The 22,973-nt window shown below is 42.6% G+C and overlaps 1 protein-coding gene across 1 annotated transcript in view; it reads right to left on the reverse strand.

Moving 5' to 3' along the window:
* The window catches only part of LARP4 (La ribonucleoprotein 4), a 51,956-nt gene extending 31,658 nt beyond the window's left edge, over positions 1–20,298 (reverse strand). The window contains 4 exon segments of the mRNA XM_075902050.1: positions 1,141–1,216; positions 4,055–4,213; positions 9,737–9,881; positions 20,129–20,298. Coding sequence (XP_075758165.1) covers positions 1,141–1,216; positions 4,055–4,213; positions 9,737–9,881; positions 20,129–20,146 — 398 coding nt within the window. The 5' untranslated portion in view covers positions 20,147–20,298.
* Positions 20,299–22,973: the final 2,675 nt, after the last annotated feature.

Consider the following 22,973-nt stretch of genomic DNA (forward strand, 5'->3'; position numbering starts at 1 on the left):
AATAATCTTTACTGAAAAAGATAGCATTGCAGATTGAGGCTCTATAGGAGATGGCTACAGAGCTTCTTTGCCCTTGCAGTGTTTCAGAGGTCCCATTCAATACCAACAGAATTACTGTGGCACATCCACATAGCACCCCTTACAGGTCTTTCTGGGCCACTGTGTTTGTTCTCCAACCTCTCCCTTAGCTTCCAACACTGTTGGAAGTAGTAGTGGTTGGGTAGTTTCCACAAAGGAGCTGCAGCAAGTGTGCATGTTCATATGGAGTTAGCAGGCCCAACTGAATTGGTTCAGCTCCAACACTTCTGGCTTCTTTCCCAAAATGAGGGAGAAAAGATAAACTGCAGCAGAACTGAAGTACCTCATTTTAGGCACTACAAATGACCAATACAACCAATGCTTGTAGACATTGTGTGAACATGGAAGGCTATACATGCTTTGTAAGCTGAGTACATTCCTATCAGTGTTTTCTGTTAACATGCCTTCCACAGAATGCAAACTCTTCTTCCCAAGTCTGCTTTTCCTTCAGACTGTGGGCCAGAATCCAACTCGGCATAACCACGTTGATTAGTGGAGCTGACCAGAAAGTTGTACCCACTTGCACTTAGACCCTCAGTTACTCAAAGGACTAAATCCTAAAAGAAGGAAACCACCACCCTCCCACCAAGCCATTAATTCCATAACCATCTTTAGAGAGAGAATAGTATTCTTCCCTAGCTTCCAGCTCCACAGAAGAGCTTCACTTGATTTATCTTGGTCTTTGAGTTAGCCAAGAACAGTAGGAAATCAAGACCTGAAACTTTAACCTATGGCTTCAAGGCAGTACCTGCATCTTTCATACTAAAACTTCTCCTGCAGATATATACTCATACCCCACATCCAACTGACCCAAGGAGGCTGCCCTGAAATCTCAACAAAATGCCACTTTCCATGGAGCTAAATACATTACTTAGGCACTGCCAACTACCGCAGCAGCAAGTGAAATCCGTATTTGACCTCTGATATTCTGGCCTAAAATCCCCTTTCACAAGGGAGAAAGACCCAGAGCATAGGACATATGTAACCAAAACATGGGGTCATTTAGTTGCAACTTTCACAAAGCATTCATAATAGATGCTGAATTAATTCTTCATATAATACCGTGAGAAGCAGAATTCAAGTTGTTTCTTCAAACATTCTTTCAGGTCTTCTGTAGATACGTCAGAGCTGCTTTCACCTGAAAGAAGCATTCAATTATTCCCCACTAGATCCCAAGCATGTGTAACCAAGAACATAATTTAAATGTGAATTTTAATTGTGCAAAAAGCAAGAAAAATCAATATCCTCCAGTACAACATGAAAGTAATGGAAGTCTGAGAAATACAACTCTCCAACTGTTTTATTGTTTTGACCAATTTGACAGTGTATTTTTGCCCATCTGGACCCCCTTCCACTGACAAGAGAAGCCTTCAAGAGAGGACAACTTGTAATTTTAAAATACTCTGAAGACCAATGTTCAAAAAAGGACTTGAAAACCGAGGACCACATTTTTAGAGCTTCGTGCACAAAGGTACATAAATATAAGTTACCACTGTGATATACACAACTGAACCCTAGTTAAATCCTGTGTGTTAAGGAATACTGCCTGCACATAAAAATATATTAATTGCTCAAACAATTGTGCATATACAATTGAATTTCTATGATTGTAGCTCAAATGTTAAAAGGCTTCAAGATGTGGATCAGACAAATCTCTACACATTGTTGTATCAGCACGAGGGGGACATGAACATGCTGGATTTCACTAGAAAAATCCAAATACGTTTCACACAAAGACATTCCCCCTCCCCCCCATCATAAGAGCAATTGATAATCTTAACTCAATTAGTGAAAATGCAGGGTGAAAGTGGGGCTATTTATATATATTTTTAGCAGACTCTCTCCCCTCATCATAGCCTGTTGCATTTAACAAACACCGTAACACACAAGCCTTCCCACAGCAGGTTACTGGGGAGGCGTATTTTTAACTTTGCTGTTTTGGTGACCAGAACACTAGATTCATTCAATCTTGAAGCAGAGGGCACTAAGCTAGGGGGAGAGGTAGATAGGTTGGAGGGCAGGGATAGGGTCCACAGCAACCTAGACAAATTAGAGGATTGGGCCAAAAGAAATCTGATGAGGTTCAACAAGGACAAGTGAAGAGTCCTGCACTTAGGACGGAAGAATCCCAAGCACTGTTACAGGCTGAGGATTGACTGGCTAAGTAGCGCTTCCACAGAAAAGAACCTGGGGATTACAGTGGATGAAAAGCTAGATATGAGTAAACAGTGTGCCCTTATAGCCAAGAAGGCTAATGGCATATGGAGGAGCATTGCCAGCGGATCTAGAGAAGTGATTATTCCCCTTTATTTGGCACAGGTGAGGCCACATCTGGAGTACTGCGTCCAGTTCTGGGCCCCCTCTACAGAAAGGATGTGGATGCATTGGAGGGGGTCCAGTGGAGGGCGACCAACATCATTAGGGGGCTGGAGCATGTGATCTATGAGAAGTTGAGGGATTTGGACTTATTTAGTCTGCAGAAGAGAAGAGTGAGGGGGGATTTGGTAGCAGCCTTCAACTTCTTGAAGGGAGGTTCCAATGAGGATGGAGATAGGCTCTTCTCAGTAGTGAGGGGTGGCAGAACAAGGAGCAATGGTTTCGCGTTACAATGAGGTCTGGGTTGGATATTAGGAAAAACTATTTCACTAGGAGGGTGGTGAAGCACTGGAATGGGTGACCCAGGGAAATGCTGGAATCTCCGTCCCTAGAGATTTTTAAGTCTCGGCCTGACAAAGCCCTGGCTGGGTTGATTTAGCTGGGATTGGGTCCTGCTTTGGGTAGGGGGCTGGACTCGATGACCTCCTGAAGTCTCTTACAGCACTAGGATTCTATGATTCAGAATATAGTCCAGACGTCATCAAAATTAGAAAAGCCTCCCCCTTTAATAGCCAAACATGAGCTCACCTGATACATTGCAGCAGGTAATTAACATTTTTCTCAGAGCTGCGAGCGTTCCTGCCAGCATCAATAATGTAAATCCAAACAAACACGTAAAGCCATGTTTATTTGTGCTTCCCAACAGAAGTGCTTCCTTGGACTATAATCTTACCATACACCAAAAAGGTGCACAAATTAGTGTGTATACACACACACACACACACACAATACTCCATTCACCACAAAAACCAATTCCTTTTGACTAGATAGCAGGAAAAATGTTTGTGCACACAAAAACATTGTCACACGAGAAGTTGTCTTATGAGAGTACTGTCAACAAAGGAAGCAAGATCTTTGACACACCCTATTCATTTGGGTCAACGAGTGCATCGAATATTCTTATCCTGTACAATGAGGTTCGATTCTAGAGAGAAGATTTCTCCAAGTCCTGTGTTTTGCAAAGGCTAAGTTTATTTAAATAAACACTCTTCACAGAAAAGTTCCTTAATACTGCTATTGGATGAGTTATTGAACATTGTCTTCTGGATCCTCAGATACCTGATGCTTCCCTTCTTCCCGCCCTGCAGCTCCATCCTGAATTCTCACTGCAAAGGGCTCTCCGAGCCTCTGTCCCAACTATACCACACGCTCCTCTTCTTCCTTTCAATAGTACTGCCTAGCAAAAAGTCTTTTGCAATGCTATTGGCTAAACTTAAGTAATTTTCTAAAGCTACAGGGCCAGTAGGAGACATGTTGAGCACTTGAGAAGCTCTATTCATCCTCTCACATAACCATGTTTCTCTTCTAAATTAAGTTCTTATCCCAGGGCTGTTAATGTTAATTATTCCATTTATAAGCTCTACAGAGAAGCAATCTTCTGCTTTATTCAGAGCCTCGCTACAAGTGATAACTAGTGAAGACAAGAGAACATTTTTGCTTTTACAGCAAAAGCAATTGTATTAAGCTTTGAACTTTAATAAGTGTAGAAAAGACAGACAGATCACATTTTGGGTGTATGAATATTAACAATGAGACATCCCGGAAGACTACATGAGTTGAGGACAACACGGAATGTAAGATGCTACTATAGCTTACTCACCAGAAATATCATAAATTTGGTACTCAAGATCCTCAGTTGCCAGGGCCATTCCATTAGCAGCTGCTTCCTCCACACCAGTGCCATTTCTTAAAGCATCACATGTTGGAGAATACATCACTTCATACTGCTTACAGCTATCCTCCCCAATCTCTACATTACCTGGAAAGAGAACACACCAGTTTATTTTTCGTCTGAAAAATATATTACCTGACATTGTTACAACCAACACCATATATTATAACGAGAAGACTTCTGGTTTTTAAGTTTCTTTATACATATATAGACAGTTTCTTGGTTTCCCTTGTCTGTACTCTCATAACGGGGGGAAGGGAGGACAGGTCAAACCATGGCAGGAAACCCAAAACTTTTGTAACATCTGGAACAGTTTTTTTTCTTTCAATAACCATCAAGTTGACTCCCTAAACATACAGCACTTATGCCACAGAGACAGCTAAATTATTATATGATCTGTTTTATATAAAAGTACCCAGGACTTTCAACTTAGCAGGATTATAAAACAAACTAGAAGAATGCGGGTATTAGATAATTTATTAATCTATTCCACAAACTATTTGGGACAGAATGGAGTGGTGTTTTACTTAAATATCTGAAACGTGGTTGGGGTACAATGGGCAGGGGAGTGGGAGGGGGACAGCGAAGAGAACCGAAGAGTTTACTTGCAGAAGGTTTCACTCTAATCAAATAGGTCATTTCTACTTTAACTCTTTCCTTAACCTATTCAAAAGCATGTTCGCAGTAAAGGACATTAATGGCAAAAATGTACTTAAGTACAGAAGAAACTGCATGAGGCAAGTAAAAAGGCACATCTGGAGCAATTAGAAATCTAAGCGACTAGTCGACTATCCGATAAGCATGTGCTAGTCAACTAAGGACTCAACTAGTTGCTTCTCTCCCCACTCCTGTACTTTTCAAAAGCAGAAGCAACACAGGGAGCACAGGGCAAGAGGGGAACTCAAGCAGTCCCACACTGGCCCTGTGCTCCCTGCTTTTGAAATGTACAAGAAATGTACTGCTTGAGTCCCCCACTCACCCCCAGCTCTCCACAGCGCTTCTACTTTTGAAATGTTCAAGAGCCCATGGGGCTCTGGCTACATTTCTAAGGCAAAGGTGCCCTTAACTAATCCAGGGCTACTCAACATGCAGCCCAGCCCACTTGTTTGAGGCTTGGTTTTACATAGGGCTCGATAAGCAACCTGCGGGTGATATCCTTTGAACATGGCGTCCACTGGGAACATGCTCCACAATGGCAAGCCATCTCCCAGGCGGAGTAAGCATTGAAAGTTGCAAGCGGATGGACTGGCAGGAATGGACAGGTACAGGGTGTCAGCGTTTCTAGCCCCCCAGGAAGGAGGTGCCAGGGGCACTGTGTGAAAGAACCTATTTGCATATATATTTGCATGTATATGCAACCACACTTAAGTTGCAGCCCTCAGCATGTGCTGAGAGTATCATTGTGGCCCTTGGGGCTTCCAAGGTTGAATAGCCCTGGACTAATCAAATAGCTGATGGAATTTGCACTGACTGTGTAATTAGTTGATTAATCTAAATTTAACATCCCTAGGAGAAATATGCTTTAGCTTTACACTTTAGCTTTTTTAAGCAGTATATAAGAGTATGAAATATTTTAGCTATTCAAAAAGATAAGCATGAAAACACCAATAACTAAAAGAAAAAAGTTGACTAAAGGAGTATCATTTATTGGATGAACTTCTACCTGTGAGTGAGACAAGCTTTTTAGCTTAGTGACTCGATGCAAAGTCCACTGACTTCTGTGAGCTTTTTATCTTCCAAGTTCAACTTCAAGTTAAATGGCCAATTCTGCCATAGACTTAGATTTGAGTGAATTCTGCCTGTGGGAGCTGGAAGTGCTGAACATCTCACAAGGAACTTAATCTAATGCTTTCATCCTGAGGTAGCAAGATAACCACCATCTACTTCTTAATTTCTTCAGCTACCTAGAACACACCAGTACTACAGAACAGCAAATCCGAGTTACTTGGCAACAATAATCCCAAGGTTGAATATTTGCCTAAGATTGGTGTAAATTAATGTAGTCAACTACACATTGCTTCCAGTGGAAAATAAAAATACACTAGTGTTTCTGTCATACTGAACATGTGGATATAATAAGCCTTTTCATTATACTTAATAACATTAAAGCAGACATGGCTTTTGCAATGAGCTAAAGAATGAATGCACATGTTGTGGGAATATACATACTTTTAAAACTCTTAGCTGATTTATTTAACATTGCTACAATTAATCTCTCAAGCCTTTTCTTATTTACGAAATTCCCTGCACAATTTCCCAGTTTGGTAAAACCCCACATGTTTTTACTTTCTCCCCAATGTCCACCTGAGCTTTGGCTGTTTTGGAGCTAGGATTTTTTCCTATGGTGAAGTGGATGGATCCACACATATCCCTGCTTTAGGTTGCTCTGCGGGTGAGAGCATGTAGTATTACAAGGACTGAAATACATCTTCTCTTCCCCTATTCATAGTATGAAACCAAATGCAGAGTTAATCCACCCTACACTATCTTCTTGGACAATCTTTGCACCAGAAAGACTCCCGTGCTAGAGCCAGCTGGAGAATGTTGGAATTGCTCTGCCAGGAACAATTCCAGAGACAACAGAAGCACAGAGCCCTGAGCATATACCTGAAGTATATTTTGGTCTCCAGTAATCTGTCAAAGCAAGATTGGGGGAGCTTTCCTTTACTGCTTCATGTTCCATTACTATGTGCCTTCTTCTGCAGAAGCGATCTCACCTTCTTACCTGGAAGTATTGGTTTGAGACCTTTGGCCATCCATCCTCTACAGGACTTCATCAGCTACATTCAACAGACTGAAAACTACAAGTAACTGACAGCAAATGGACAATTTTAGACCAAGGAGACATGTTTATTCCAGAGACTGCATGATGCCAGACCAAAACATGAAGTTGCTAATGTAATGACAGCAAAGCTTACTCCCTCCTTCCCAGGGATTGTCCCACCTGCTCTCACAGATGGCAGATGTCTTTGAGGTTTGGCATCCACACAAGGGACTGACACACATCAGCCGATATCAACACTCATTCATAACCTTCCTATTCTCTTTTAAATCAGGGCTTCCCAACCTATGGGTCGCCATTACGTTTCAAAAGGGTCACCAAGTGTCTCCCCAGGTAGCTCTGCCCCCTTTCCTCCCCCCCGTTTTTGAATTGCCTTCCGTCACCAAGTCTCCTGACTTGTCAAAACGGGTCCCCATCTGGAAAAGGTTAGTAACCGCTGCTTTAAATGCTAAACATGAGCATTGTGTCCTTAGAGCTTTTCCATCTTATTCCCCATCATAAACCTAGTCTACTGTTAGTTTTGTTTAATTAACATAACTATATTGGTTCAAGGTTTTTATTTAAAAAAAATACAACTATACCATTACAACTTCTAATGCAAGTCAAGTTACACCATCTGAAGTGTACTTACATCATTATAACCACTGCTGCACTACAGGGGTTGCACAGCTTTAACTAGGCCAGTATAATTTAAGATGCACATGTTTGTAAATACACACAACCTATATTTATATCATAAGAACAGAACATTTTTCCAAGCTGTTTAAAAGATAAGATGGTTGCATTTACAGTTACTGCTGGAGTAGTGTCAGAGAAAGTATGATGTAAACCATGGTTATTTGTTTCTCAGTGCTGAAGAGCTGGTTTTGGATTTATAGGATTAAATCAAAACCGACTTACATGCAGTAGCAGCACTTGAGACTACAGTGCTATTTATCAAGGAAAAATAACTGACTCCCATAAATGGAATTTTTTGCTCAGTAAAGGCCCCATGCTGGAAGAGCAACCCGTTGGTAGAGTGTAGCGAAGCAGTTACCCCACTCTGGCTATAGGGAGCCTGCACAGAGCCCTGGACAATCAGGGAGAGGCTTGTAAGAATCCAATCAGAGGACAGCTTGCTGGGGTAGCCCTGGTTATAAGGAGCTGGGCAGTTTGGTCTTAACCACGGAAAGCACAGGACAGGCTCCCAGAGAAGCGCTCTAGAGAAAACAGTACTGGGCAAGCTCAGGGGAGCTAGAGAGAGTAAGTCTCCAGTCTGACACCTACCAGGCTGCATGACTTGAAACAAGGGCCAGGTAAGTGCAGGGCTCACATGGGAAGTGGCCCAGGAAACAGTAAGGGGGGGAGCAGGGGAAGGAGGAGGGCAGGACAAGGCTGCCACCAGAGGAACCCAGAGCAGTGGGCAGGCATGGGTCCTCCTCTTTTCCCTTTGAACCGCACCAAGCCACACTGAGGAGTGGTCTTTAAAAATCTCGTGGCTTGCCCCAGAATGAGGGGCTAGACTAGGGATGGGAAATAATTTTCGTGGAGGGGGCACTTGATTAATTTTGCTATGTGGTCACAGACCAGCTCCACACCCTCACGACCACCCAGAGGGGGTGTGCCTTGGGGCTGATGAAGCAGGGCCTGGGGACTAGCCTGCCCGCAAAGCTGTCAGGGGCCAGAGGCTTTCAATTAAAAACACAACAAAGGACTCCTCTCCCAGCCCAACCACTACCACATTTCCTGGTAGCTGCCCGGGTTTGCTGCAGCTATTTAAATGGCTTTTGGCTCTGGCCCCTGTCAAGGTAACATCACCACCATAAGTTATTTAATTAGGATCTTGCTGCCTAAGCCACTACCTGGAAATTCAGTGGCATAGGCAGGAGGATATAAATAGAAAGCAGACAAATGCAGTCTAAGAGCAGGATCCAGCCCCTGGGCCACATCCTGCCTAGCCCTCACGCTGCAGTTGGTCATGGCAGCAGGTCTGAGACAGAGGACTTCTGATATTCCTAGAAGGACAACTAGATTTAACTAAATTAGTACACAAGTACAGTCTAAGCTTAAAGCATGCAATTAAAAGGCAATTGCCCTGAGCACGCATTCCAGTATGAGTGTAACTGTGAAATAGCTCCATCTACCTGGAAAGCATGTAGCCCTCAGATCTCAATCTCTCTGTTCACAGGGGCCAAGTGCATGCTAACGTGCAGCAATGGTGAAAGAAAGCAACAGAGAAAGAGAGACAGGAAAAAGGAATAAAGAAGGAAAAAAGGCGGAGATAAGAGTATAGAATCCATTTCTACACTCTAGCAGCTTGTTTCCTCGTAGCAAGATATTTTGTCATCATTGGGCCTCTTAAGTGTTATAGGGGGATCATAACCAGCGTTGCCCAAAAGCTGAGCACTAGGGGTAGCCACCCAGGAGAGATTTAAATGCCATCCATGTGATAAGCAGAAGGCTCACAGCTGGCAACATTTTCTACTGTTGGTGCACATGAATTTTGGTGCCTTAACAAAATTCATTTGGCACTTGAATGGAAAATTTAGAGGGGACGCTGGTAATAACACTGACCCCCTTATTGGATTTTTTTTTCCATATCCTGCTTATTCTTCAATACAACTTCAGGTACCAACTCAGTCAGACTAAATGCCTTCAGATCAGACCTTTCTTACTGATGCAGTCAAGAAGCACTAAACTGCTTCTGAAAACTTGCCACATTGGCTTACTTTAGCCTCTAGAGCTGTTCGTTCAAGGACAAGAACACTGTTTGCTTTCTACTGCTGCATATAGATTATACAATACACACACACACTTTTCAAACTTTGTAAGGGATTTAGTCATCTTACCCTCACTATGAGTTCCTGGTACAGCAGCTGTTTCTTGCCACAAGTGCTCTGTGCCATTGGTCACTGGTGCAGCTTCAGTGCTTCCCTGGGGATCTTCTTGCCACACTTTTGCATTTGGATTTAAGCCAGTACCTTTTGATGTTACCTGCTGAAGAGACAAAAGTAAATTTGAAAAAATCCAAAAATATTAGAAATTAGACAAGTTATTACATCTTAGTGTAATGCTTTTTTTTAAGACAATTTTTCATCTTAGTGTCTAAATGACCAAAGAGATGAAATACAGAACTTTATCTTCCAAAAGAGATTAGGTACTCAAGCCAAAGGTAGAACAGGAAAATTAAATAACTTTGATAGTTGAAAGCATATTGTTTCACATTCCATACGAGGTGCGATGTCCCCTTGTACCTCCATTTTATGGCCATGGCATTGACCTGATTTTGGGTTTTTTAGGGCAAGCAGAGCAAGAAATCAGATGAATTAGACACCCATGTCACGACTTCACACAGAAAGTATGACATCCATAATCCTTTACCCCTTAACAAAAGAGGGGAAATCTTCCTATTCCAACCCCTTCTTTGAAGGGGATAGGAAGGCAGCCCACTACATTGCACTGGAGATAAGGACCCTGTAAGGATGTGTGGAATTAGACAAGTGCTCAACCACAAAACTCAGCCCTGACAAAACACCTGTTAGCTACCCAAGAATTCTTTATCACTAGTTTCTGATTGAAGTTGTTTTCTGCAAGCATTCTGTACCTTACTCAGAACAGCTCTCCCCAACTCAGGGTAGGAAACAAAGGGAGAAATTTATTTTGGCACCTGAAAAACTTTTCTGTTCAAACTCTAATGAGCTTAAGTTGATACTATGAAGAAAAAACAAAAAAACAAAAAACACACCCACAATTACAACCACCAAGGTGCTGGGCATCTCAAGAGATAAACTGCTCAATCACCCAAAGGAGATATTCCAGTTCAGTGATTAGGAAACAAGTGTTTAAGGAAAAGTTTCCTGTATCAACTGTTCCCCCAATCCAGAATTAAGGGCCACAGGGTAACTTCGGGGGACAGGAAATTAGGAAGACAGAAAGCAATAGTAATACAGAGACACCATATCCGAGAGTGAATAAAGCCAATCCACAGTGCCTGAAAGATATTATATTAAAAATAAAGTGTGTCCCTCAATTCTGGTAGACTGACTGAGAAGGTGGCTTAAGTGAAAATATGCATATTGCCTAAAATCCTGAAATGGTTCCTAAAAGTTTCAGTGGTATTCCCTGTGCCAAATTATTACCTTTTCACCCACCCATACACCCCAAATTTCCTCCAGCTGTCAGAAATGGAAGAGCTTAAATATCACACTGCCTAATTGAAAGTTTTCTTGAAAAAATAAATAAATCCAAGTGAACCTTCAAAGCACACTTACTAAAGATTGGCAGGAATTAAGACAACAATAGAATGACAGTGGAAGAGAGCACTGCTTGTCCCGCCATAAATTTTCCCTAAAGAACCGCAATCCAGAAAACAAGGACGTTTGGTATCAAAGTTTAACCTTCTAAAGTCTCTGGAGTTAAGGAAACAAGCATAAGGAAACTGTATAGTTCCCTGAAGGAATAATTCTATTGATCTGTGTCATGGTTCTATCAAGCTCCAAATCTTTTCTTCAACATATAAGCTTATGGAATTAAACCACATGTAACGGTGTCCTAGCAATGTGACAACGCCTAAGAAACAAGTAATTTTTTCAACAGGTTTATCGTCAAGGGGGAGAGCGTGGTTCCTATAGCTGATCCTAGCAAACAGGACACTTCAAGGTTAGGAGAATTTAGAACAGTATCAATTTTCGTTAGAGTTAGTCAAGTTTTCCCCTTTGAACAGTAGGCAGAAGAATGGGGGGTAGAGGTGTGTGGAGAGCAATGAGAACAGGCAGCAGTGACATGGTTAACATGGGTGCACTACTGTGCTTTTTCTTCCTCACACATTTGAGCTGAACTGTTCCCTCTATAGGAGGTAAGATTCTTGAGAACCTCACAGGAAAAGTGAGCAAAACAGTATGCTGTCAACTGCAGGAGCTTAGAGTCAGGACTTATGAATGTTACAAGTTGCGAAATTGCTCAGTTTGCTCATCTGATCTCTCGGCAAACCCCTGGGTGGAAAAGGCATAATGTTTATTTATGTGACAGGTGTTTTGCGCCACACACACACACACACACACACACACACACACACACACACACACACACACACACACACACACACACACACACCTTTCAATAACCAGACATATGAATGCTGCTGATTATCAAGAGGATGAAGCTTCTACAGTCAACATGCCAAATAGTGGAGCCTCATTTCCAAGAAAGGCTTTTAGAAGCTTGCAAATCATAAGGAACATTTCTATTTCATTACATACTTACTGTAGCATCCAGGCACCAGATAATAAATAGACCCAACTGCCAGCATGAGAAATGATTTCCCCTCCATATAGTTAGATGGGCTTCTTGTATCACACATTGAAACTAGTTTGTTTTCAGTGTACCCACTCTGCTCCAGGCACATGGATATGCCAACCTCCATAATGTCAAGACTGCAAATGCCTAATATCCCAGCTATGTTGATTTGGATCAGTGATATTTTGATCCAACATGTTACATGCTCTCTAGTCATTTCAGAAATGGCAAGTATTTGTCAGAATAATGGACATGCCTGGGATTATTCTATAATCCTCATTTATGACAAAATTAATCCCACTGACACTTTCCTCAGGCAGGTAATCTGATCCCAGGACCATATTCTCTGAAAGATTATGTCCCTATTTTCCCAAAAGAAGGTCTGGCTGAGGGGACCTCATTCATTTCATTGTCATGGTACAAAACTTCCAGTGGTAATACTGTGAATGAACAAAGCAGCAGACTTATAACTCTTTAATCTGAAACTCTACCTGAATGCCCATTTCAAGTACTGAAAGGACTGTAAGAAAAAGGTAAGTATCAAAATGATGAAGGAATCAGATCTTGCCTTCTATACCGCATTTCCTAATTCTGTTGTCCATGTTCCACTTTTAGGAGAGGCTGTACTAATAAATGAGACTTGCAAATAGATCTGCCCACAACCAAAAGACAACTGTCTCATACTAGATGACCCAATCCTATGTCTATTAAACTCACTCAAGACTTTTTAAACTTTGAAGGATCACAATCAAGATCCTAATCTATAAAGTTACTTACATTCTACAGTCTGGCTTCAGAGAAATCTCATTCCACCCCATCAAATATCTTTTCAGCACAGCCAGTTTCCAGTATGGCCTCTTGCTTATTCAAATGAGCTTGATCAAGGAGTAGTTGTTTTCAAATACAACTGGCCCCATTACCATATGAATTGTTTGTTCGGTCCACTCAAAGTACTTTCACAAAACAGCTACAGTAGAACAACAATGATCAGTAAAACTAATATTTACCAAATGACAGAGCTAGCCAGCTTGAAAGCTCTATTCAACACAACATGAGATCTACCAGGAAGCTATTTAGGGACAGAACTCCCTGCAGGCATGCTCCAGATAGCATGCTAGCATATCATTTCAAGAATAGTACATCATTCCAAGAATTCCCTCTAACCTGGAGAAATGTTGTTGATAGTGAACGTTAGCTATGACATCTGTCTTTTCTGTAGACTGAAATATCAGTACTGGAACTCCTTGCATATAGCCAGGGTCAGTTATAGGGGACATCTCACAACATGAGGATGCTTTGCATCCAATTTTACCTACTCTAACTCTCCACAAGGTAGTCTTGTTCAGCTTTGGATGCAAGAGATTTAGGGAGAGGGATTAGATACCAACATATTCAGTTAGCATTTCAGATTGATATAAAAACCTTATCTGCACAACTATTCCGTAAGTTAGTCTCACAAAAATCTAAATATGAGCACTCAATATTTGTTTCAGTCTGTGGTCCTTTTCAGAATCAAGACAAATTCTAGTGAGGAGACTCCCACAGATTAGAATTGACAGATGTCGCTTCCTGGAATGTAAGCACTGTATTTTCTGTATTGTCAATAAATGCTCTAAACATGGACTTAATTATGAAAGCCAAATTAGTTTTACTTAAATCCTCTGATAATTTTCTTATATGCTTAAGGATTTTTTTCCTACTAAATATCTTCAAAAACTATTTTAACATACTTGCTTACCCTACTTCATCCCGCAGTGATGTCATAATTCTGAATCTGACATCAGTGTTCCCCTTGGCAACAGAGTGGGACCAAAAGGCTGGGGCTCCTCTGTAGAAGCAAGTATTTTCATACTTGTATATTAAGCCCTCATCTGAGAATGTCAAATCATTTTACAACCGTTAAAACTGAGGCACAGAAAAACAAAATGACTTCACAAAGGTCACATGAGAAATCTATGGCAGACCCAGGAGTAAACTCAGGTCACCTCAGTAGAATGATGTGAAACATTCATTGAGGAGGGTGTGGGGAAGGGGAGAGAAGTATTGCCTTTTTATGAGTTCATCTAGTATACATATCTTCAAAGTTTGGAAATAAACTAAAGCAGAGAAACTACATTTGATATTCCCAATCAGAGCTCCTTCTTGCTCAGCGTTACCTGACATCTTGCTGTCAACTAATCAGGAATTAGTTATAAGCAAGTACAGTGAATATCCCAAATAACTCAAAATAAGTTGAAAGCTGATTTGATTCAACACAATAACTTCTCCATTAGTCAAGATGATTACCCCCTGCCAGAAGTGGGCTCATTTGTTACTTTGCAAAACACTTAAGAGATACCCTAAGATAGGAAAGAGGGGCAAGAGGTCTAAGACAGGGGCAAGAGAGCCTCCATGGGCCAGATCTGTCCCACTAAGCGGGATGATCAGGCTTGCAGCTGCCCTGCTGCTCCCCCACCTCCAGGCCAATCAAGACCTGGGGACAGAGGAGCATGCAAAGTCTCCACAACCTCTCCCCTCTCCCCCCCTCCCCGCCAGGGGTCCACAGTGCTAGCCACCTGCTGTTTGAACAGCTAGCAGGTCACTCTTGTCGTCCTGTGGAAGGCAGAGACAGGGGGCAAGAGACTCCCTGCACTCCCAGAACCCTAGGCCCTGACTGGCCTGGAGGAAGGGGGAGCACGCAAAGTCTCCTCCCAACCTGCAAACTGTTCTGAACAACTGGCGGCTCTCCCTTGTTGCTGCATGGCAAAGATTTCATAGATCCTGATTGGCCTGGGATATGGGAGTGTGTGAACACGTGACTATTAAAGTGTCCTCACCCCACCCTTTCTGGGGCAGCCCAAGGCAACTTCAAATTTGGTGAACTTGCCCCCCCTTTAAAAATTGCCTACCCCAGCCCTAAGAGGTGCTAGATAATCCAATTCCATTTTTATTCACTTCCAATTTTATTAAAATTAACTTTATGACAAGGTGTTTTAGGAGAGGGTCATGCAGAATATGCACACTGTGGATGCTGCAGTTTTTAGGCCAATAAGCAGAGCTATAGGTATTAACTATTCACAAGAGTTGCCTAGCCAAGCCTAGAGAGTCGTCGTCAACTCCCAGCCTTACAGTGAATTTGGGAGTCATGGGGAGCTCAACGTAGGAGGCGGGAGCTGCAGCTCCCAGTGTCTGCACGTTTCACTATTCACAATGGTGCCAAGAACTCATCCACTACAAACGTTTAAAGTCTCTTGGGCTTTAACTGCTTGTCACAACCTTCATATTACTCTGTATGACTTGTCTTCTTGCCACAAGAATGGAAGGAGGAAGCCTTACACACTAAATGGTGCTACACAGGCATATTCCCCTTCATGTGCCATGGAACTATAATAAGGGGTAGGCAAGAATTTTTGCAGGTGGTTCCACGCTGGAAGGGGCAACGCCTCAAGTGGAAGAAGCATGGCCTTGGGTGGGAAAGGGCAGTTCCCTTTAGGTATTGTGTACCCCTAGCAAAGGGAGGGAGCCACTAGCTACTTTAAACTGCACAGGACTTTGCACATTCCCTGTCCCCCAAGTCTCAATTGGTTTGGGGAAGGGAACAGCAGGGCCAAATCAAAAGACTTGGTAGGTCGGAGCCAGCCCAAGGCCATACCTTGCCCACTCCGGCTCTACAGCTATCCAACACTATTGAAGCAGCAACTAGGAGAGAGAACTTGAAAAGAACACCACGGAGCATCCAGGCAGGGCCAAGCTTTCACCTTCACAGCGAGAAGACCCATGCATCAGGGTACTGATATGGGTCAACATGACGCCAAAGGGTTACGTACCCCCAACAGTTTAAATAGCTTTTTTTTTAAAAAAAAAAAAGAAAACCCACACTTCTACCATTTCCCAGTAAAAGAGTAACCTTCTCAATTGTTCATTGAAATCTATATACTTCTGAAGCAAGGCTGCTGCAATTCAGATTAGAAATATCAAATCTCAGTTCTGAAATATGGTGAGAAATCAAAGCATTCTTCCAATGTACTAACATTGTTTATTTAATGTGAACGGTATGACCCACATTAACATAGGCTCCGTAACAGAGTCATGGAAGATACATCTGCACAGACATATGATTACATGACCATAGATCATTCTATCAACAAATCTAATCCTATACCAGGTAGGAAAAGAAATATTTAGCACCAATAGTTTTTCAAGTTACATACGACATACAAAGTAGCATTTTTTAAAGTATATACGCACTCCTATTCCCAGATAGCACTGTTTGCATGAGTTGAATTTCAGTTATGTTTTAACAATTAACAGTTTACAGTTTTCAGTTAACCTTCCAACAAGTATGCGGATCCCCAATACAACCTTGTTTTGTATGGATGGTGTGTGTTCAATTAAGTGTAAAACAGTGGTATAAAACATTTTAAAAAAAGTAAATCAAACCACTATGGCTGTGTGATAAGATTTTTCCCTTCAATTGATTCACACAATATTCATTCCAAAACTTACACAGCTTTCTTCAAGGAAGTTATTGTGATGGAGTTCCCTGGTCCCTTTCTTTTAAGCATTCTTAACCACAATTCAAGTTTAATTTCTCAGAAAATATTTTTAAAAACTACTATATGATTCTATGAATAATAGACTATGAATCAAGCAGAGATCACTAAGTCCAGTCCCCTGCCCTCATGGCAGGGCCAAGCACAGTCTATATCATCCCTGATAGAGGTCTATCCAACCTGCTCTTGAATATCTCCAGTGATAGAGATTCCACACCCTCCCTAGCCAATTTATTCCAATGTTTAACCACCCTGACAGTTAGGAAGTTTAACCTCATGTCCAACTTCAACCTCCCTTGCTGCAGTTTAAGCCCATTGCTTCTTGTCCTATCCTCAGAGGCCAAGAAGAACAATGTTTCCCCCTCCTCCCTGTGACACTCTTTTAAACACCTGAAAACCGCTATCATGTCCCCTCTCAGTCTTCTCTTTTCTAAACTAAACAAGCCCAATTCCTTCAGCCTTGCCTTATAACTCATGTTTTCTAGACTTTTAATCATTTTTGTTGACCCTCTCCAATTTCCCCACACCTGGGCACCACATTTCCACCAAGAACTGGACACAATATTCCAGTTGAGGCCTAACCAGCGCAGAGTAGAGAGGAAGAATGACTTCTCAAGTCTTGCTCACAACGCTCCTGTTAATGAATCCCAGAATCGCGTTTGTTTTTTTGCAACAGTGTCACACTTTTGACTCATATTTAGTTTGTGGTCCACTAGGAGCCCTAGATCACTTTCTGCAGGACTTCTTCCTAGACAGTCACTTCCCATTCTGTCAGAAAGAAATGGATTGTTCCTTCCTAAGTGGAGTACTTTGCATTTGTCCTTATTAAACTTCATCCTATTTACCTCATGACCGGTTAACTAACCTCACTAGGTTAGAAATAACTGATCTATGTTCAGTTCTATAATTAACATGAACATAGAAACCACAGACCTATAGGACTGGAAGGGACCTTGACAGATCATCTAGTCCAGTCCCCTGCATTGAGTCAGGGCTAAATATTATTAGATCAGCCCTGAAAAGTGTTTAATCTGCTTTCAAACCTCCATTTGTCCTAGAGCCTATCCTTAGTTAGGAAGCTTTTCCAAAAGTCTGTAAGAAATTTCCCTTCCCACAATTTAAGCCCATTGCTTCTTGTTCTGTCCTCAGTGATCAAAAGCAGTTTAGCACTCTTCTCTTTGTAACAACAACCTTCTATATAATTCAATACTATTATATTCCCCTCTCCATTTTCTTTCCCCCCTGACAAACCCATATTTCCCCCCCGACACGTTTTCAATAATTATACCCATTTTTGTTGCTATCCTCTGGGACTTTCTAATGTATCAACATCTTTTCTGAAATATGGTGTTCAGAAGTACACTCATCAACCTTATCAGCACTGAGTAGTGGATCAATTCCACACCCAAAAGATAGTAGGTTAATATGGCTATATTTCTCTAGCTTGTTTATGAGATTGATACAATCTCCAGTGACAAAAGCCTTACTGAAGTCAAGATATACCACATCTACTGGTTTCCCCATCCACAAGGCCGGCTACCCTGTGGAAGAAGGATTTTATATTGCTTTGACACGATTTTTTTCTTATCTAAGATGATCTTATCTTCAGTGCTTACAAACTGATTGTTTAAATGTTCAAAGCTGATTTGACTTAATTTACTATAGGACAAATATACATCACTGACAGAGAGCACTAGACTAGGAAATCTAAACAATGGAATTAAGTATCTCTAAAAAGTGATGCAGAAAGTGCTTGTGTAAATCACATTGTTTTTTCGCTAATAGTTAGATAAGAGATAATATGGATCTAACAGGATACCATATCCAAATATGGAATCAAAGGACTTCTCCCCTTGAAATGCTTTGGCCAAGGGCAAAGAAACACTCTACCTAAAAATGTGCAAATAATTCATTTGCTGGTGCAATAAAGATGCAGTTTACCTTGTTGATCAAGACTACAAACCACAATAAAAATAATACAAAGCATAACTATAAAGTTTTCTGATTCAAAAGAAGTGTTCCTTAATATGTCTAATGTACTTTGGTTCAGGATAGAAAAACACTATAAACCTCTATGTATTTGGTTCAGTGGATAAAATTAGGTAGTCTTTAAGTTTACCAAAAATGCAGTACTTCAATTTTTTTCAATTCAGTTTATTAACATCAGAAGATGACTTATGGAAGACCACGAAGTCTATTGAAACAAGGAAGCAACCAGTTTCTTAGCTTCAAGTTACTAAATTGCTGAATTTATGTAATCTTCAGAAAAATTACAAAGCTCAAGACCAAGAGTACCAATTCTAATTTTACCAATAGTTAATAGTTTAGACCTCTTCTTCACTATAGAGTGACTTTTTCCTCTGGTAGAGGGTTTAAACAAAAAGTTTTCCATATGTTACTTTACAGAGACACTTCCACAATTCCCTTAGTCTTCAAAATGTTTTGCATATATTAAAGGACAAAACATTTAATCAAAATAAGTGCTTAAAATAAACATAATAGGAAATTATAGCAAAATATAAAAATTAAAAGATCCTGCTAAGTTTGATTCACCACAGCTGAGCTGGAACACATAAAATGCAAGTCTTCCTCATTGAAACACGCTATTTATGGGCACAGTAGGCCAATGCCAAGTTGCTAAGTTGCAGCTTTGCTACTTTGACGTTTATACAATGCAAAGAACAATACGCTCTGGAATCTACTCAAAGCATTAGCCAGGCAGAGAAAGCAAAGGATCAGCTGATTATATAGCACACATGCCATGGCAGCCTATGCTTAAAAAAAGCGGGGTGGGTGGGAAGGGCGAGCAAGAAGAAAAAGTCTACGAGGTTTTAAAATTTCAAAAAGTTCCCAAAGGTTCCCCCGTCGCCCACCCTCCACCGTGTAACCTTCACACGCGCGGCGCCATGTCCCATGCAGCCACCAGAGCAACTTTTACAAAAGGTCAATGCGGTGCCTTTCAAGACTTCCCCTCCCCCCTCCCGCTTTCCCTCCCTCTGGGAGGGCACCGAGGGCCCCGCCACTGACAGAACCTTCCGGGGACCCCGCTGCCCTGAGGAGAGAGGAGAAGTTTCCTTAATCCTCCGCCCCACCAGCCGCGCCCTCCCCCGCACCGCTCCCCTTTGCTCTCAAACCGCCCCCTCACCTCAGCCTCTTCCAGGCCACTCGCTCCTGTCAGCCCCACGCGGCCTCCTCAGGCCCCCATGGCGATTCCCGCCGCCCCGCCCCCTCCCCGAGGTGACTCCACAGCCCGCTCCCCCTAGGCCGCATTTGCTGTGTCAGGCCCGGCCCCTCCCCCGCGGGCCCGGCTGGCTCAGCCGCGGCAGCAGCGTGTGCGGCCTGGAAAGTCACATGGCCCCGCAACGCGGCCGGCCGGCCCCGCCGCCTCCCGCCACTTCTCCCCCCCCCCCTCACCTCCACGAACAGCAGCATCCTCCTCGCCCCGAGGCCAGCAGGCCTGGGATCGCGACTCGGACAGTTCCCCGCTCCTAGGTAGACTCCGGCAGCGCCAGCGATAAGGACACTCGGGCTCCGCCTCCGGCTGCTGCCGCCAGCCAGGGCTCGGGCCCCCGCCCCTTCCAGTTCCCCCACCTCTTCCGGGTCAGAGCACCGCCGAGAAGTGCTACCGGGGTGATAGAAGGCCGTTACGAGAATCTAGCGGGGGCTGTTGGGAACGTACTATTGCGGGCGGGCGGGGAGGGGGAGCTTACACCAACTGTTCTGTGTGGCATGGGATGAAGTGTCAGAGGGGATGTACCATGCTCTGCGGGGGAATTAGTTGGAATGGTTCTTTCCTTGTTTGTTTGTTGGGAACGTGCCATTCTTGGTGCAGTGCGAGGGGAGGGCGGAGGTGTACGGCGGAATGTACCATTCAGCGTGTCACTGAGGGGGCCATTGCGCCACCTCAGCATGTGCCTAGATGACGCAGCACCCAAAGAGGGTGACCTAATGTCAAGGCTGTGCAGAGCAACCAGAGGGCCCAGGGAGGCCTCGCGCCCCACTGGGATGCCATGGTGGCCCCAGAGCATGCTGGCCCGTGGGGCCTGGCAAGCATATTTCAGTGTCCCCAAGCTCAAGCCTTCCACGCCATGAATCCAGCCCTCAAAATCATGAGACTGCTTGAAAAGCAGTACCCGCCTGGCTCTTCTGGTTCATGCTGGCCTGCTTTTCTGCACAGCCCTCAGACAAGGGCTGAGAGTCACAGTACTGTCCGGGCCACCGGACGGGAGGCTTCAAAAAGAATGCCAGATATTGCCATACTGGTGACAGCATCCCAGTCCTGGTGAGCCTCACCCAAAGCAATGAGATGGTAACGAAGCTGTGTCCTGTCGGGCTCAGACGTCACCGTCTAGATGCTGAAACATGGAGGCCCCGACAGGCATTTTGTCACTTCTTTTGTCAGCGACAGAAGAACTGATCCCCACCTTCAGGACAACAAAATTAATCTAGCCATTATAACTGGTAACCTGTGAAAAAGACCAACATGAATCTCCAATTTTGAAAGAAATAGACTCACTCAGACTAAGTTCATTGGGGCAGGGAGGGACCTGCTTTGTTTAAGTTCATGGACTTAGGGTAAAGGGGGGTATTCTGCTCCCAACTCCATGCGTTGGTCAGGCACACAATTTGTCTCCCCTCCCCACCCACATGCAGCGTCATTGGCTGCCTCCTCCCTGTATATATAGAATTCAGACTATGCCTACGTGTATGCTTGTACAGAATCACCTACCACCATGAGGATCTCTGATAATAGAAATAATTCACAAAAACAAACACTCATACACACATGCTTGTGCATGCACACACACAAACACTCAGTTATCTCTCCTGACTATTTTGGGATAATTTTATACTGCCACATATCTTAGTATCTGAGTGCCTTCCATATAAAATCAGTACTAAACTGTGAAATCCACAGTGAACTTTGTGAAGACTCTGGCATTTCGCCCTTTTTGGGGTAAATATTCCAAAATTTAGGGTAGTGTTTATTAATTTGCCTCTTTTTTTGTGATGTGGAGGTGTGGTATCTGGGAGTTTGGGGTGACCATTAGCATAAGTTGTACTGGTTGAAATTTTCTAATCTATTTTTTCCAAAAAATAGCCTTTTTTCAAAACCTGACATTTTCTTTAACAATTTTAATTTTTTCCTTTTAAAAAACTTGAAGATAAAACATTTAATTTGGTTTTGATTTATCATTTTTCTTTTTGTAATTTTCTCTCACTTTTTCCTCCCTTTTTTCATGGCAAACTATAAAGGAAGCAAAAAAAGAGTAAAAGAAAAGAGAAAGCTAGGGAAAGAAAAACAAGGGGGGAGGAGCAAGATGTAAATAAAAATCTGTGAAAAACTTTTAATATACAAAAATTGCTGGGTGGGAGAGAGTTTTAATTCCTTGTACCTGTAGGATAAGATCAAGAATAAAAACAGCTGAAACTTTGGAGTGATAAATGGATTAATTCACTGTGTGGAGTCTGGAAAGTGGGTCAGGGGAGAAGGAACAAATTCCAACATTTCGATTTAGAGGGACAGGGTGAATGAGAAAATATCTTACTGGGCCGTCTTCTGTTACCAAGAGAGACAAACTTTCAAGGTTACACAGAGCTCTTCTTCAAGTCTGAAAAGCTCTACGTAGGCACATTCTGTCATCAAGAGAAGTTGGTCCAGTAAAATATTACATCACTCTTCATGTCTCAGAGGGGTTAGCCATGTTATATTTTAGTTTTAAGAATGCTTGAGAAAGATCTTGTAGGTGTTTGTCTTTGGCTGAAGGATTGGAACAACAACGGATTGTGTGATGTTAGAGGCATGTAGGTAGGAATAGCAGTCAGTAGGTTTCCAGTATTGGATGGTCCTTATGTGACCATCATTTATTTGAACTGTAGTGTTTCGGAAATGTATCTTTTGTGTCAGCTGGTCTAGTCTGAAGTTGATGGTGTAATGGAAATAGTTGATATCCCAGAGGAATTCTTCAAGTGCCTCTTTCCTGAAGGTCCTTATGAAGATGTCATCAATGTATCACAAGTAGAGGAGAGGTACTAGGGGACAAGAGCTGAGGAATCATTATAGCTCACCCATAAAATGTTGTCATACTGTGGAACCACGCTTGTACCCATACCAGTGCTGCTGACTTGGAGGTGTAAATTGTCCCCAAATCTGAAAAGTTTGTGGGTAAAGACAAAGTCACTATGCTGAGCCACCAGGTGTGCCATGGCATCATCAGGGATACTGTTCCTGACAGCTTGACACCCTTGCGTGGAATAT

This window comes from Pelodiscus sinensis, chromosome 19 (assembly GCF_049634645.1).
Source record: "Pelodiscus sinensis isolate JC-2024 chromosome 19, ASM4963464v1, whole genome shotgun sequence".
Classification (NCBI taxonomy): Eukaryota; Metazoa; Chordata; order Testudines; family Trionychidae; genus Pelodiscus; species Pelodiscus sinensis.